We start from the raw sequence: 18,916 nt of genomic DNA, 5'->3' as shown, positions 1-18,916 counted from the left end.
TCAAATGACTATATTTAAATGAGAACTTTTCAGAGGGATGTAAGGATTGCTTGCGTTTTTTACTTAAAAATTTGTGCAACATATGTGAATAATGTCACCCACCTGTGGCTTGGTGAAGTCATTGATTAAACACCACTGAACGAAATGTTGTTGTGCAGCGTAGAGACTCCTTTTATCCGTCTTCTTACAATAAACTCGAATCAGCTGCTCAGCAAACACCTCTGGCAAAAACTGTGAAACCTTTTTAAAGAAGGAAAAATTTCACTGTCACCTTGAATTCACACACTGAAGAGAGATCAGCTGTTCCTAAGCTCCGTGCTTGATGTTATATTAAAAGCACCATGTTGTTTTGCTATTTTATCCCAGTGATAATCCAGAGAAAAGAATTCAAGGCAGCTGTCATATTGCAAAATGTCCCGCAATTTTATGTCCATTAATAGAAGATGAAAGGTTTGTATGATATAATTACATGAAGACGACTGACTCTCACACAGAAGATCTGCAAATACGCACATTTCACTTAGATGACTTCAACCATATGACACTCCCTTCCCACCAGACTTATAAGCTAGCCTCTAAACCAAAAAACAGAGCTTTCTTCTGTGTTTAGCAAACAGGATAAACTGGCTCTTAAGATGGTCTAGGCTACACAAAATCAGGTATACTTTAATTTTAAAGATATGCTTCTGCTTCTTTTTTTTTAAACAGTACACATTGACTTTAGGACTCAACCTGAAAGTAAAATGCAATTTACTGTAAAGTTCCAAATGCCACTGTCGTATATTTGTTTTACCTAAGTAGTTACCTGATTTTTAGTAATCATGATTGCCTGGCTGGGCTCACTCTTACAATAGAAGCGAACATGATCAATAGGATTCTTGTCTTCCATTCCATAATCCATGTTGATAACCTTAATACAAGCAATAAGTAAGTGATCGTGTACATAATAGCAATGAGAGTTCAATTCAGGGTTGTGGGGCATCACAGGAAATGAAGCAGAGCTCTCTGGAGGTTGAGAAGTAGGAGCCCTGGTAGGGTGGCTCATAGCGGAATAAAGGTAGCTCTGGTGCATGACCCATAGGGAATTGGTCTTTGAAATCTGGGTGGGGTGGGAGGGGTATTTGTGCTTTCAACATAAGTAGGGTATAACGTCAATACATACTATGTGATAGACACGTGGCAGGCACTGTTGTGTAGAGATACAAGGATCCTTGATAAAATCCCAGCCCCCGTAGACCACATGGCCTAGACTGAGGTAGAACAAATAATTTAAAAAGTAACTATCGGGAATTCCCTGGTGGTCCAGTGGTTAGGACTTGGTGCTCTCACTGCCGGGCCCGGATTCTATCCCTGGTCAGGGAACTAAGATCCTGCAAGCTGTACAGCCTGGCCAAAAAAAAGTAATTATCTAGCACCATTTGTTATAAGAGCTACCAAGGAAAAGCAAATGGTACTGTGAAACTTTGTAACCTGGGAACCTAGTAGTCTGGGGCTCCTAGGCAATGACTGGAAATGTTTTCCTGGGAAAGTGACATTACTAATAAGTGAGCAGGAATTAACAAGGCCTAGGTAGGAAAGAAAAGAATTCCAGGCAGAAGAAACAGCTCTGAAGCAGAGAGGACTGAAACTTGTCTGCTGGTTTTAGTAGCACTGAAGTCATTGCTGATCTTAGTGACAGTAGTTTTAATACAGGCAGACGTCAGAGATATTCCAATACATGCAAAGTGCAATAAAATGACTTGCAATAAAATGAAATATAGCTGTATAGTGATGGTGACAGAGAAAAGGTTCAGAAGTAGATGAGAAGGGACTTCCCTGGCGGGCCGGTGGTTAAGACTCTGTGCAGGGGGCACGGGTTCGACCCCTGTTCCAGGAACGAAGATCCCGAAAGCCATGTGGCGTGGCCAAAACAAACAAACAAACAAACAAAAAACAAGGCAAAACAAAAAAGAAGTAGACGAGAAATGAGAGAGAAGACAACTTTTGGAAGTTTGGCTGTTACGAGAGGCAAGAGGGGAGAATATGAAGCGGACTGTGGTACCCAGGAAAGGTAAGGGGACACAACTTTTCAATGAGTTTAACCTTGAAGAAGAGAAGATGGGTAAAGAGGAGTGCAGGGTTTGTTATTTTCTTAAGATGAAAGTCTGTTTAACTGCTGATGGGAAAGTCAAAGAGAGAGAGGAGAGAACGCATACTGTGTGGTTCTGCAGACGTTCTGAGACAAATTGCTCTCTGGCTGCACTGCCCAATGGGGTAACCACTGTCCATGTGTGGATTTTTACAATGTCAAGTCATTAACATTAAATATAAGATTAAAATTAGTTCTTCAACTGCAGCAGCCACATTTCAGTGCTCAATAGACATGTGTGGCTAGTCACTACTGAAATGGACAGCACAGATACAGACCATTTCCATCACCACAGGAAGTTCTATTGGACAGCCCTGGCCTGGAACACAATTAGAAGGGTTACCCTTAGCCTTTTGATAGGAAGAGAGACACTTCCCCACTGTACCAGAGCAAAGTCTGAACACAGCTGCATGTGGAGGCAGACGGTGTAGGTGGAGAGAGTTCCTATCTAATAACCTATATTTTATCTCTGAAATAAGAGCTAAAGTGGAGTTAGTCACTGAGAGTGAATACAGTTGGGGTTGGGAAGCAGGGCTGGAGATTTGGGAGGAGTGAAGATGGTTTGAAATAGTCACTATGGAGACTAGGAGAATTGCACTAAGCTTGCCAGTAAGTCCAGAGGGCCCACCTAGGGTTGGTGACCATGAACTGTCATTCAGCGTTTTGCGAGGGAGTTGAGGGTAATTGCAGAAAATGACTGAATTAATGGAAACACGATCTAAGTTAGATTGGGAGAGAAATAAAGATAGAAGATCACTAACCAGCTGGAAGAAAGTCAGGAGACAGTAAACTGGAGGTCCTGATGAGCTAGGAACAAGTAAGTAAGGAAGAAAGGGGTTTATGGACAGAGATGGGATGCTTCAGTTAGTGATTTTTAGAGGGAGGGCATTTTCAAATGTTGATAAGGTTCAGAGGTGGAGGGGATAAGGTCACTGAAGATGAGGATAAGGAGATCAGAGTTGGCGCCATGTGGACTATGAAGCCACTAAGGATGATGGCAGGAACCGGAGTAGAGTGGAAGGCTCTGCACCATGCCAAAACCTGCAACCAAGAGGACAGGAGATGGTTTAAGGATGTCAGTCTCAGAGGAACAGGGATCTTGCATGGGGTCTTGAAGTGGTACTAGGGAACAAGAGGACTGATGAACAGGAAGGTCTCCTGACCCTGAGGAATGTGCTTTTCCTGAAAGAGCTGCAGGGGAATCAGGCTCTCAGGGGACAGCCAGGCTGCAACAAAGGCAAAAAGATAGTCAGAGGAGAGGCTAAAGATAGAGGGGAGTTAGTTAATTACGGAGTGGAAATTCCAAAGGGCTCCAGGGACAGGTTTGGGACAGGGAAGAGATTGGAAGTGAAGTAAGGGGAAGAAATAGAGTAATGTGGTGATGACGGTACAGAAAAGAACAGATGATAAGAGGGGCTTATCCTGTGAGTGGTGACTGAAGAAAACCGGTATATGTGCTTTGCTGGCTATGCTGCCAGTGGCCTGTGAGACAAGGGTGGACATCTGAGATTCAGCCATGGTCCAGAAGTGAGACCAGGGGTCTGCAGTACACGGCCAGCCCTCCCACTCTGCATGGTCTACTGGCTTTGATAGCTGCATTCCTTTATCTGTGAGGGAAAATTGCTCAGTCCTCCCCACGGTCCCAGGGCTGGTGCTGTCACAGGTCTCTCTCCTGGGTGTTGTTTCATGAGGGCGGGACCTGCTGCAGCACTGACATTTTACCCATCGTGCTAAGGCATGAACACTAGTCAAATTTTCAACAATCTAAGTGCCACTACCTCTTCGGTATTTACTTCCTTGGCTTTAGAATAGTAATAAAAGGCAAGCCCTATTTTCTTCATAATGCATAACTGTAAATTCCTCCTTAAAGCAGATTTGATAAAACCATTATTTTCCAGAAGGGCAATGTTATACAGAGATCCCGTGCTTAACCAAGGACTCAAGAGTAAAAAAGTAGCTACAGACCAACAACAATGAATCTTTAATTCTAAATAGTACATTATGTTTTATAGCCCATTACATAATCATAAAAGTTACTACATACAGTCCCCAAAGGGGCCATGTATGGTAAGATGCACCACGTAAATATATTACACTGTCAAGCTATAACTAGATGCTAATTCATGATAAGACATTTAATTAGCAATTTTATTGCTTTCTCAGAATACAGATAGGCTTTACCCATCTTAAAATGGAAAGAGTTTCAGATTATGAAACTCTTGTACCATACTCACTGTAAAAAAAAAAAAAATCACCTGCAATTCCACCACTTGGGTAGAAACAGTGTTAACGTTTTACTATTAATATATCCAAAATTTTTTCAGTATGTTCACTGCACACACATATTTAAATGTAATGTATATACATTTAAAGAAACAAAATCATTCTGTACGTACTTTTTTTCACTTATTATAAACATCTTTTGATGTTAAAAACAACTTTTAATGTTTGCATTATTCCACTGAATTTCCTATTGAGAGACATATATAGGGACTTCCCTGGTGGTCCAGTGCTTAAGACTCCACGCTCTCAATGCAAGGGGCACGAGTTCAATCCCTGGTTGGGGAACTAAGATCCCACATGCCATGTGGCATGGCCAAAAAAAAAAAAAAAAGACATACACATTTTTCCCCTAATTTCACACTATAATAAAGCCACAATAAATATATTTGTGCTTTTTTTTGAAAAACTGATCACCTCCTTTGGACAAATCCCCAGAATGAAACTGCTGGGTCAGTTAAAATTGACCCTAGTTTGGTCTCTTGTATCAATTTACACTCCCATTTTCACATACCTTTATTATCACAAAATCTTATAAAAATTTTTTTATCTTATACGTCTGATAATCAAAAAACTCGTTGCATCAATTTGCCTATAGGTTAACAAGAAAGTTAAACTTCTTTCATGTCTATTGGCCATGTGTATGTCATCTTCTCCTATGCATGGCAGCCACCTGAAGTACCTCTGATCCTCTATCCATTGGGAGATGGGGAGGTGGGGGACCGACTAGGAGTAATGCCTGCACTGAGGGCAAAGGGCAGACACGTGGGAGCCCAGGGATAACATTCTGGAGAGTGAAGCCTTTCAGAGCCTCAGGAAGTCAGGATGTGAGATCCCTTTATTCTGGTGGAACCTCATCTAATGAAACAGGAAACTGCAGCCTGATCTGCAGATCTGAGGCACTTCATCACGCAGTCAAGTGAATAGAGAGAGGGTCCAAGGGCAGTTCACTCACTGTGTCCCTCGGCAAAGAATGGTTATGGAGAGATTGCCTTTTGCTCAAAGATGCATCAGCAAGAGAATAACAAATGAGAGGCTTATGGAAAAAATACACAGAGAACACTGTCCTGAGATTTCAGAGGAGTAGAACTCTGAAAAGAATTTCTTAGAGGAAACAAGAAAATGTGAGAAAGCCGTTTGGCATTCTCATTAGGATACAAGAAGACACTACATCCTCTATGAAAATAGGAGTCAAAAAGTCTTAACTTTTTCTTTTGTGTGTGTGTGCAATTAAAATATTATTGGTATGTATTACTTTTTTGATCAAGAAAACATTCAAAAATCACTATATACAACATTCTATTAATGACATGACCACAATTACATAAAAATATTTACAATATTGACATAAAAATGTCAAAGAAGGTTTTAAAACTGCTTAATGTTAGTTTTTTTCTGTGATATCACAGGTGATTCTCTTTCTTCCATCTTTCTGTATTTTCCAAATTTTCTATAATGAACATGTACTACTGTTATAATGAGGGGGGGTAGCAGTGCTTTATTTTAAATAAATTCTTTGCTTAGTATGTTATTGGACTAACTACTTACATCCACTATGAAATCTTCAGCCTTCAGTTCGGGTTCTAGCACCATGTCACTGGGTTTAGCACTGGCGACCCCTTTCGGAAGGCTTTCGTAGTTTTCCTAGAAAAGACGAGGCTCCTCATGTTAGAACTCCAGTTCTTCATTCTACAGTGTTTGTGTCACAAAGAGGTTCCCTCTCTAAAAACAGCACTTTACCAAAAAAAGTGGGTAGAGATTTCCCTAACAAATATATGGTTTCTGCCTATGCCATCTTTTAATCAAATCACAATAGTGCGATTTTCATAACAGCATTTCACATTGAAAAAAATGTGGCATTAACGTGTTAGTAAAACAAGAAGTAAAGTGTGACCCAAGGAAGTATCATGAGGCGGGGTGTGGTTATCAGTGTGGCTTTTGTTATGCGCTTTCTGGCAAAGAGAAAACCCTTCAACAAGCAGGAGAGATAACTGATAACTGAACTAAAGAAGGCAAGCAAGCACCATCTGCGAGAACCTGATAGTCTGCCAAAGAAGGAAGTAGTTAAAGCAGGTCCTTAGAGTGTCAAAGAAGCTCATGCAGATACCTCATTTTGAGGCCCCTTTTACTCACATTCATTTTCTTGCCTTTGGGTCTAGACAAAATTTGAGGCTCCCCTCTCACTTCTGACATGAGAGAGTAAAGGTTTTGGAGTAAATGAGACCTGGCTTTGAATCCTGGCTCGCTAACTGTGCTTCCAAAGGCAAATTATTTAATCTCTCCCAAGCCTCGGTTTCTTCATCTGCAGGGCAGGGCTCAGAAGACTGATGTGAAGATTAAGTGAGAACGTGTAAAGGGCTTAGAATACAGTCGTGGTATTGTGATGGGCTAATGGTTTCCTCCTGGGGGTCAGAGGACCTTTCAACTTACCCTTTTAATCTTTATTTGTCCTATAGGCTGAGTCTCACCCACAAACTTGTATAGATTACGGCATTCAATTTTCTTTAAAATCGCTCGTGCAGCATCCAATTTGGGATCAGCAGAGTATAAAATCTCCAGAAAAATGTTATCTGCCAATTTGATGAAATTTCAGTTACATTAAAATGAAAAAACAAAATTTTAAAAGACTCATACATTGCTGTATGACTCATACATCGTCTGAAATGATTTCAAGCAGTTTACAAACGTAGGTACACTATGATTATAACAATGTGAAAAAAAATTTTAAAGCCTGGAGTGAAAAAACCTTTGTAAAAGTGTTGCAGTCAATGTCTCATATTTGCTTCAAGGTAATCTAATAGCGGGAAAGGGGAGAGATGAGACAAGACTGCACTGGAGTTGATGACTTGAGACTGGGTTTTAGGTACAAAGGGGTGTATTAATTTATTGTTATGTTGGTTTTTAAAAATTATTTATTTATTTATTTATATTTATTTGGCTGCGTCAGGTCTTAGTTGCAGCATGCGGGATCTAGTTCCCTGACCAGGGATGGAACCCAGGCCCCCGGCATTGGGAGCTCAGAGTCTTAACCACTGAACCACCAGGGAAGTCCCTATATTATGTTTTTTTAAAGAGAATGATACTTAAGGATTACAAAATTATGTCTGAGATCTGCTTCAAAATGGCCCAGGGTCTGATGGGGTGAAGGGATGAAGTAAAATTGTCATGCGTTGATAATTGCTGCAGCTAAGTGATGAGGCTAAGTGATGTAAATTTCCTTAATAATAAGTTTTTAAGGGAATTCCCTGGCAGTCCTGTGGTTAGGACTCTGTGCTTTCACAGCCAGGGCCTAGGTTTGACCCCTGGTCGGGGAACTAAGATCCCTCAAGCCTCGCAGTATGGCCGCAAAAAAGAAATAAAAAAAGTTTTTAAAAGTTTCATTCCATGATGATAGAAGGTAGTTTATTTTCCTTCTTTCTTTTTCTTCCAACTTTTTATTTTGGAAATTTCAAAATAAAATACCTTTCACTGAAATTTATCCACTGTTAACATTTTCCCACATATGCAAACACTCTCTCCGTGTGTATGCACATAAATTTTTGAGGAAACATTTGAAAATTACAGACATCAATACCTTTCACTCCTAAATACTTCAGCATGTACCTTCCAAGAACAAGAACGTCCCCCAACATAACCACAATCATGCCAAGAAATTTAATACTGATATAAAAATATCTGACATACAATCTATATCTGAATTTGCTTAATTGTTCCAATAATGCAATTTATGAATTTTTGTTGCTGTTTAGAGAAACCAATCAAGTATTATGGATGACATTAGTTATCGTGTTTTATAGTCTCCTCCCATCTAGAACTAGGATAATTTCCCTGACTTCTTTCACGATGTTGACGTTTTAGAAAAGTTCAGGCAGTCATTATGTAAAATGTCCCAGACTTTGAACTTGTTCGACTGCTTCTTCACCATTAGATTCAAGGAGAACACTGTTGTCGAGAACACTGTATAAGTGTTACAACATCTAAGAACACTATATAAGAGCTTGGCTCAGTGCATCACATCACAAGTCACATAATGAGCTTTGTTATATTTATGGGTTATGTTAAGTTCCAACAGTTGGTTAAAGCAATAACCACCACCCCGCCCCGAATTTCTCTGTTATAAATGTATCTTTCCCTTTGTAATTAACAATCTGCAGGGTAATATTTTGAGAGAGTCTGACTATCCCAATAAGTTGTCAACCAATGGTTTAGCATTCATCGATAATCGTTCATTGAATCAATCACCGCATTTTGCAAAGTGAGTTTTATTAAAATGCCTTTTCTTGGCAAAATAAAATATTAGTAGTCTATGTCATTCACGTCACCCACAAATATATGTACCAATCCACGGTTAACACATTCCTCACCCTCTCAGTGATGCTGTCTACAAACCCCTCTCTCCATCTTTAGTTTTCATTATTCCTTTACACATTATACGCACAGTATGAAAAACAGAACAATTTTATTTTAACATAAACAAGACCAGGGGTGGGATGAACTGGGAGATTGGGATTGACATATATACACTAATACGTATAAAATATATAACTAATGAGAACCTGCAGTACAGCACAGGGAATTCCACTTAGTTGTACAGTAGAAACTAACAACATTGTAAAACAACTCTACCCCAATAAAAAACAACAGCAACAACAACAAAAAACAAGACCACGCTTTTCTTATCCATGCTTTTATCCACCCTATTCCCAGGTGAATTAAAGAAATGCTTTTCCCCATGACAGAATCTCACTTCCTGAAGGCCCGTCTAATCCCTGAGGTTCATCTCAAAAGGCACCTGATTGTGAAACCTTCCCTAATTCTTCCAAACCAGAGATGTAATTCCTCTTTGAACCCCATGGAACTCAACTGATACTCTTCTTATGCCTTTCATCTTATTCTACCAGGTACAGGTTTTGGGGTGGACTTATATTTTCATTTCTGTTGGCTAAATGGGTAAAAGAAGGATTACTGGATCACAGGATACATATATGTTTAAAAGAAAATGCTCAACTTTCCCCAAGTGGCTGTACCACCTGCATTCCCACCAGCCATGTACGAGAGTTCTATTTGTTCTACGTACATGTTTTCAGAAGAGTCATGTACAAAAGTGAACTGCTTGTCTATTAAATTTAATGACTAAAATATCACTAAAATAGTGTAAACAACATTCAACTTGGGATCAGAAGACTTGGTTTGAGTTCAGCTTTGCCATTTTTTAGGATAAGTTGCTTTCCCTCATTTGGCCTGTTTCCTCATTTGAGGGGTTTTAAGCAGATGATCTCTAAGGTTCTTTTGAATTTAACATTCTAAGACCTCAATTTAATTAAGGGATTTGGGGGTAGGGTCTTGCAGGGAAAGGGAGGGAAGGGGTACGGTCCACCTATTGCTTAGGAATATTGAGGGATAAAGACCAAGGTTTAGCATTGGTATTTGCTAAATGTATTAGCATTTAGAAAATGGTTACTTAAGACAGTGGTCATAACATTTGCAATGCTTAACATAGCTACATCCAGATAAGCTGAAACATCCATTAGAAATAGGAATTTAGGAAGCAGTGAGAACAGATAAAGAAACAGCATATTCATATGATAGACTACTACTCAGCAATGAAAAGGAATGAACTACTGGTACATGCAATCTGGATAAATCTGAAATACATAATGCTGAGTGAAAGAAGCCTTACACAGAAGAATACGTATGGTATGATTCCATTGATATAAAAGTCTAGCACAGGCAAATAGGTTGCTTCTCGGGGTGAGGTAGGGACAGGAATTGACTGGGACAGGGCATGAGGGAATTTTCTAAGGAGAAGATAAGGTTCTGTGTCCTGCATTTGTTTAGCAAATGTTACACTTACCATTTTTGCATTTATACAAATTGCATGTAACTTTTACATCAAAAGAAAAAAATCTATAAACAATTAGTGAACTTTAGTTAATCTGCATGCTGAAGGAGTTAAGGTAAAGTATACTGACGTCTGAAATTTACTTTAAAATGCATCAAACCTTAGATAGATTAATAAATGGGTAGAGGGATGGTAGGTAATAAATATGTGATAAAGCAAGTCCAGTAAATGCTAGAATTTAGGTGGTGAGTATACAGGTTTTAACTGTAAAATTCTTTCAACATTGCTATATATTTTCAACACTTACCCCCAAAATGTGAAAAAACATTCTAAAAAATTTAAAAATAAGAAGTGAAGATTTGGGACTGCCCTGGTGGCACAGTGGATAAGACTCTGAGCTCCCAGTGAAGGGGTCCCGGGTTCGATCCCTCGTCAGGGAACAAGATCCCACATGCAGGCCGCAAATAAGAAGCCTGCCTGTCACAACTAAGGAGCTGGTGCAATCAAATAGATAAATAAAAGCAAATTGATTTAAAAAAAGAAGTGGAGATTTTTAAAGTAAAGATAAGGTGAGTTGCTTTTGGAAATGCAGCAAAAGTAAGGAAGGCTCTCACATGGTCCTATTCCTTCAAGGTCATGTAGTTAAGGACAATAAGGATTATATGACTGCTCAGAATAATACGCAAGAAAACTACAATGATCCCTGTCTGAAATGATGAAAGCTGGAAAGGCTATATGCTTGTTCTCCCATACTCTGGCAGATAAAGCACAAAAATGTAACCTAATTTCTTGTCTGGGATTTTTGACATTGTTACAACATCCAAGTATGTGATCAGTGAACTCATCTTACCGAATGGGGTTAAAAACCAGTTTGGGTGTTCTAGAACTTTCATGGTGAGCAAGAGCTATGTATTGTCATGAGCACTTAAGACCTCATTAAAATGTATGATATTTTAATGGTTTGTCAGTTAACCCCAAAGTGTATAAAATGCAGAATTCATTTCTTTTCACCAAAAGATAATTTAAATGTAATATAATGTTACAGGATGAATGGCTGGGACTGGTCTCTGAGGAAAACTGAAGATGATTTTTTAAAACACAGCATCACTTGCTTCATTATGAGCAAAAGTTAAAAATAAATATCCAGGGAGGCGCCTTCAAGATGGCAGAGGAATAAGATGTGGAGATCACCTTCCTCCCCACTTATACATCAAAACTACATCTACATGTGGAACAACTCCTACAGAACACCTACTGAACGCTGGCAGAAGACCTCAGATTTCCCCAAAGGCAAGAAACTCCCCACATACCTGGCTGTTTGGCTGACACGCTCTGGTGCTCTGGCTGGGTGTCAGGCCTGAGCCTCTGAGGTGGGAGAGCCAAGTTCAGGACATTGGTCCAGCAGAGACCTCCTGGCCCCATGTAATATCAAACGGCGAAATGTCTCCCAGAGATCTCCATCTCAATGCTAAGACCCAGCTCCACCCAATGACCAGCAAGCTACAGCGATGGACACCCTATGCTAAACAACTGCAAGACAGGAACACAATCCCACCCATTAGCAGAGAGGCTGCCTAAAATCATAATAAGATCACAGACACCCTAAAACACACCATCAAATGCAGTCCTGCCCACCAGAAAGACAAGATCCAGCCTCATCCACCAGAACACCAGCACCAGTCCACTCCACCACGAAGCCTACACAACCCACTGAACCAACCTTACCCACTGGGAGCAGACACCAAAAACAAGAGAAACTACGAACCTGCAGCCTGTGAAAAGGAGACCCCAAACACAGTAAGTTAAGCAAAATGAGAAGACAGAGAAACACACAGCAGATGAAGGAGCAAGGTAAAAACCCACCAGACCAAATAAATGAAGAGGAAATAGGCAGTCTACCTGAAAAAGAATTCAGAGTAATGATAGTACAGATGATCTAAAATCTTGGAAATAGAATGGAGAAAATACAAGAAACGTTTAACAAGGACCTAAAAGAACTAAAGAGCAAACAAACAATGATGAACAACACAATAAATGAAATTAAAAATTCTCTAGAAGGAATCAATACCAGAATAACTGAGGCAGAAGAACGGAAAAGTGACCTGGAAGATAAAATAATGGAAATAACTACAACAGAGCACAATAAATAAAAAAGAATGAAAAGAATTAAGGACAGTCTCAGAGACCTCTGGGACAACATTAAATGCACCAACGTTCAAATTATAGGGGGTCCCAGAAGAAGAAGAGAAACACAAAGGGACTGAGAAAATATTTGAAGAGATTATAGTTGAAAACTTCCCTAATATGGGTAAGCAAATAGTCAGTCAAGTCCAGGAAGTGCAGAGAGTCCCATATAGGATAAATCCAAGGAGAAACATGCCAAAACACATATTAATCAAATGATCAAAAATTAAATACAAAGAAAAAATATTAAAAGCAGCAAGGGAAAAGCAACAAATAACATACAAGGGAATCCCCATAAGGTTAACAGCTGATCTTTCAGCAGAAACTCCGCAAGCCAGAAGGGAGGCAGGACATATTTAAAGTGATGAAAGGCAAAAACCTACAACCAAGATTACTGTACCCAGCAAGGTTCTCATTCAGATTCGACAGAGAAATTAAAACCTTTACAGACAAGCAAGAGCTAAGAGAATTCAGCACCACCAAACCAGCTTTACAACAAATGCTAAAGGAACTTCCCTAGGCAGGAAACACAAGAGAAGGAAAACACCTACAATAACAAACACAAGACAATTAAGAAAATGGTCATAGGAACATACATATCAATAGCTACCTTAAATGTAAATGCATTAAATGCTCCAACCAAAAGACATAGACTGGCTGAATGGATACAAAAACATGACCCGTATATATGTTGTCTACAAGAGACCCACTTCAGACCTAGGGACACATACAGACTGAAAGTGAGGGGATGGCAAAAGATATTCCATGCAAATGGAAATCTAAAGAAAGCTGGAGTAGCAATTCTCATATCAGATAAAATAAAGAATGTTACAAGAGACAAGGAAGGACACTACATAATGATCAAGGGATCAATCCAAGAAGAAGATACAACAATTGTAAATATTTATGCACCCAACACAGGAGCACCTCTATACATAAGGCAACTGCTAACAGCCATAAAAGGGGAAATCGACAGCAACACAATAATAGTAGGGGACTTTAACACCCCACTTTAACCAATGGACAGATCATCCAAAATGAAAATAAATAAGGAAACACAAGATTTAAATGATACATTAAAAAAGATGGACTTAATTGGTATTTATAGGACATCCCATTCCAAAACAACAGAATACACTTTCCTCTCAAGTGCTCATGGAACATTCTCCAGGATAGATCAAATCTTGGGTCACAAATCAAGCCTTGCTAAATTTAAGAAAATTGAAATCGTATCAAGTATCTTTTCTGACTACAATGCCATGAGACTAGATATCACTTACAGGAAAAAATCTGTAAAAAATACAAACATATGGAGGCTAAACAATATACTGCTAAATAACCAAGAGATCACTGAAGAAATCAAAGAGGTAATCAAAAAATACCTAGAAACAAATGTCAATGAAAACATGATGACCCAAAACCTATGAGATGCAGCAAAAGCAGTTCTAAGAGGAAAGTTTATAGCAATACAATCCTACCTCAAGAAACAAGAAACATCTCAAATAAACAACCTAATTTTATACCTAAAGCAAATATAGAAAGAAGAACAAAAAACCCCAAAGTTAGCAGAAGGAAAGAAATCATAAAGATCAGATCAGAAATAAATGGAAAAGAAATGAAGGAAATGATAGCAAAGATCAATAAAAGTGAAAGCTGGTTCTTTGAGAGGATAAACAAAATTGATAGCCATTAGCCAGACTTATCAAGAAAAAAAGGAAGAAGACTCAAATCAAGAGAATTAGAAATGAAAAAGGAGAAGTAACAACTGACACTGCAGAAACAAAAAGGATCATGAGAGATTATTACAAGCAACTATATGCCAATAAAACGGACAACCCGGAAGAAATGGACAAACTCTTAGAAAAGCACAACCTTCTGAGACTGAACCAGGAAGAAACAGAAAATATAAGCACACCAATCACAAACACTGAAATTGAAACTGTGATTAAAAATCTCCCAACAAACAAAAGCCCAGGACCAGATGGCTTCACAGGCAAATTCTATCAAACATTTAGAGAAGAGCTAACACCTATCCTTCTCAAACTCTTCCAAAATATAGCAGAGGGAGGAACACTCCCAAACTCATTCTACAAGTCCACTGTCACCCTGATACCAAAACCAGACAAAGATGTCACAAAAAAAGAAAACTACAGGCCAATATCACTGATGAACATAGATGCAAAAATCCTCAACAAAATACTAGCAAACAGAATCCAACAGCACATTAAAAGGATCATACACCATGATCAAGTGGGGTTTATCCCAGGAATGCAACGATTCTTCAATATACGCAAATCAATCAATGTGATAAACCATATTAACAAATTGAAGGAGAAAAACCATATGATCATCTCAATAGATGCAGAAAAAGCTTTTGACAAAATTCAACACTTATGATAAAAACCCTCCAGAAAGTAGGCATAAAGCGAACTTACCTCAACATAATAAAGGTCATGTATGACAAACCCACAGCCAACATTGTTCTCAATGCTGAAAACCTGAAACCATTTCCACTAAGACCAGGAGCAAGACAAGGTTGCCCACTCTTACCACTATTATTCAACATAGTATTGGAAGTTTTAGCCACAGCAATCAGAGAAGAAAAAGAAATAAAAGGAATCCAAATTGGAAAAGAAGAACTAAAAGTGTCACTGTTTGCAGATGACATGATACTATACATAGAGAATCCTAAAGATGCCACCAGAAAACTACTAGAGCTAATCAATGAATTTGGTAAAGCAGCAGGATACAAAATTAATGCACAGAATTCTGTTGCATCCCTATACACTAATGATGAAAAATCTGAAAGAGAAATTAAGGAAACACTCCCATTTACCACTGCAACAAAAAGAATAAAATACCTAGGAATAAACCTACCTAAGGAGACAAAAGACCTGTATGCAGCAAACTATAAGACACTGAGGAAAGAAATTAAAGATGATACCAACTGATGGAGAGATATATCATGTTCTTGGATTGGAAGAATCAATATTGTGAAAATGACTATACTACCCAAAGCAGTCTACAGATTCAATGCAATCCCTATCAAGCTACCAATGGCATTTTTCACAGAACTAGAACAAAAAATTTCACAATTCATATGGAAACACAAAAGACCACGAATAGCCAGAGCAATCTTGAGAAAGAAAAACGGAGCTGGAGGAATCAGGCTCCCTGACTTCAGACTATACTACAAAGCTACAGTAATCAAGACAGTATGGTACTGGCACAAAATCAGAAATATAGATCAATGGAACAGGATAGAAAGCCCAGAGATAAACCCACACACATATGGTCACCTTATCTTTGATAAAGGAGGCAAGAACATATAATGGAGAAAAGACAGCCTCTTCAATAAGTGGTGCTGAGAAAACTGGACAGCTACATGTAAAAGAATGAAATTAGAACACTCCCTGACACCACACACAAAACTAAACTCAAAATGGATTAAAGACCTAAATGTAAGGCCAGACACTATAAAACTTAGAGGAAAACATAGGCAGAACACTCCATGATATAAATCACAGCAAGATCCTTTCTGACCCACCTCCCAGAGTAATGGTAATAAAAACAAAAATAAACAAACAGGACCTAATGAAGCTTAAAAGCTTTTGCATAGCAAAGGAAACTATAAACAAGACGAAAAGGCAACCCTCAGAATGGGAGAAGATATTTGCAAACAAATCAATGGACAAAGGATTAATCTCCAAAATATATAAACAGCTCATGCAGCTCAATGTTAAAAAAACAAACAACCCAATCCAAAACTGGGCAGAAGACCTAAATAGACATTTCTCCAAAGAAGATATACAGATTGTCAACAAACACATGAAAGGATGCTCAACATCACTAATCATTAGAGACATGTAAATCAAAACTACAATGAGGTATCACCTCACACCAGTCAGAATGGTCATCATCAAAAAATCTACGAACAATAAATGCTGGAGAGGGTGTGGAGAAAAGGGAACCCTCTTGCACTGTTGGTGGGAACGTAAATTGATACAGCCACTATGGAGAACAGCATGCAGGTTCATAAAAAACTAAAAATAGAACTACCATATGACCTAGCAATCCCACTACTGGGCATATACCCTGAGAAAACCATAATTCAAAAAGAGTCATGTTGGCTTCCCTGGTGGCGCAGTGGTTGGGAGTCCGCCTGCCGATGCAAGGGACATGGGTCCGTGCCCTGGTCCGGGAAGATCCCACATGCCGCGGAGCGGCTGGGCCTGTGCGCCATGGCCACTGAGCCTGCGCGTCTGGAGCCTGTGCTCCACAACGGGAGAGGCCACAACAGTGAGAGGCCCGCGTACCGCAAAAAAAAAAAAAAAAAAAAAAAAAAAAAAGTCATGTACCACAATGTTCACTGCAGTTCTATTTACAATAGCCAGGACATGGAAGCAAACTAAGTGTCCATTGACAGATGAATGGATAAAGAAGATATGGCTCATATATACAATGGAATATTACTCAGCCATAAAAGAAACGAAATTGAGTTATTTGTAATGAGGTGGATGGACCTAGAATCTGTCATACAGAGTGAAGTAAGTCAGAAAGAGAAAAACAAATACCATATGCTAACACATATATATGGAATCTTAAAAAAAAAAAAAAGGTTCTGAAGAACCTAGGGGCAGGACAGGAATAAAGACGCAGACATAGAGAATGGACTTGAGGACACAGGGAGGGGGAAGGGTAAGCTGGGACAAAGTGAGAGAGTGGCATGGACATATATACACTACCACATGTAAAATAGCTAGCTAGTGGGAAGCAGCCGCATAGCACACGGAGATCAGCTCGGTGCTTTGTGACCACCTAGAGGGGTGGGATAGGGAGGGTGGGAGGGAGGGAGTTGCAAGAGGGAAGAGATATGGGGACATATGTATATGTATAACTGATTCACTTTGTTATACAGCAGAAACTAACACACCATTGTAAAGCAATTATACTCCAATACAGATGTTTAAATAAATAAATAAATAAATATCCACAGCTTGCTCACATTGTCTTATAATCTCTTCTTCCATTCCTATCCACACAACAATGGGAGACTAGTATACCTGTTATGCTGTTATTAAAACAAAACACAGAAACAATTTAGATACATTATCCCCTATAAGTAACTTTGTCATCAGTCCAACCCAGATTAATTAACAAGCAAAAAGCAAACTCACTTGTCACATTATAAACTGTAAGTACTTATGTACAGTGTTGTCAGTGTACACAGACATTTGATACAGGGAATCACCATTTCACTTCTAATCTTTGATTTAGTTATGATTGGAAAATGACTAAAAATTTACAAGTGTAATGGGGACTCTCTATATTATATGTATACAAAATAAAATCTAGCAGAGATGGAGCAGGAAGTTGATCTTGGTTGTGTCTGAGGCCACTCAGTTTCTGTTGTTCTTGCTTGGTTCAGAGCCTCCAGCCTTTCCACTGATTCTGTCATGTTGTTTTTAGTTAAGCAGAGACAGTTTTAGGATTTGCAACTAAGAACTCTGACTGGTACATGCTTTTTGGTTTACCTCTTTTGCTTTACTGATCTTTATTTCTCAGTCTACACTTTCCCACATTAAAGAATCAGCTGCAACCCCTCACCTCTCTTCCTTCACACCCTAAGCCGCAGAGTTTGTTTCTGCTGAAATGTTTCTCACATCCTGTGTTTTGCAACAAAAATCATGTTAAAAGGGCAAGTCAGCTTTTTGATACTAGTATGGTATTAGTCCAGCTGTATTATAAGTTAAATAATAATTTGAGTACTTATGTGCCAAGTACTATTCCTGGTGCTACATGCCTCATTGAAGCATCACAACAGAACTATATGCTAGGTGTCATTACTCCCATCTTAGATGAGGAAACTAAGGTTCAGAGAGGTTAAATAACTTTATTAAGGTTACCTTGTTAGTACAAAGCAGAGATAAAACTCAAATCCAATAGTATACAATCACTTTAGAAGCTAAATACATTGGAATGTTTGGAAAATAACTCATCTGCAATCCAGGGTAAGTTTATACTTTATCTGAGATGGACCACCTATGTTACCTTCTAGTTCTTACCTGTCAGCTTAGTGAAGGCTTCCATGTCATCAATTGCTGTAGAAATGTGATACTTTTTTCCTTCAGAACCTGTTATCTCTATGTAAGGGTCTGCTTCGAGGAAGGCATCTGTAATCCTAAAGATCATTTTATAAACATTTATGCTTATGAGAAATTTTGAATATTTGTTTTATGCCTTGCTTAAAGTTAAGGAAATCTTTCTACTTTAGGGAAATAAAATCTTGAGACACAATGTTCTAAAGACAACTGCTTCTCAGACTTACAGATATAGAGAACAAACTAGTGGTTACCAGTGGGGAGAGGGAAGTGGGGAGGGGTAATATAGGGGTAGTGGATTAAGAGGTATAAACTATTAGGTATAAAATAAGCTACAAGGATATATTGTACAATGAGGAATACAGCTAATATTTTATAATA

The 18,916-nt window shown here is 38.8% G+C and overlaps 1 protein-coding gene across 4 annotated transcripts in view; it reads right to left on the bottom strand.

Moving 5' to 3' along the window:
- Nucleotides 1-18,916, bottom strand: part of SAMHD1 (SAM and HD domain containing deoxynucleoside triphosphate triphosphohydrolase 1) — a 64,112-nt gene that overhangs the window by 7,453 nt on the left and 37,743 nt on the right. For 3 of the 4 annotated variants that reach the window (XM_079945888.1, XM_079945886.1, XM_079945889.1), the window contains 5 exons: nucleotides 18,500-18,615; nucleotides 6,839-6,978; nucleotides 5,957-6,052; nucleotides 806-910; nucleotides 103-240 (listed from right to left, as the gene is read on the bottom strand). In XM_079945888.1, the coding sequence (XP_079802014.1) occupies nucleotides 103-240; nucleotides 806-910; nucleotides 5,957-6,052; nucleotides 6,839-6,978; nucleotides 18,500-18,615 (595 nt within the window). The remainder of the gene's footprint in view (nucleotides 1-102; nucleotides 241-805; nucleotides 911-5,956; nucleotides 6,053-6,838; nucleotides 6,979-18,499; nucleotides 18,616-18,916) is intronic. The other variant, XM_079945887.1, reaches the window with a different exon arrangement.

Source organism: Stenella coeruleoalba (genome assembly GCF_951394435.1).
Source record: "Stenella coeruleoalba genome assembly, chromosome: 15".
Classification (NCBI taxonomy): domain Eukaryota; kingdom Metazoa; phylum Chordata; class Mammalia; order Artiodactyla; family Delphinidae; genus Stenella; species Stenella coeruleoalba.
This window is presented reverse-complemented; position numbering and strand designations above follow the sequence as displayed.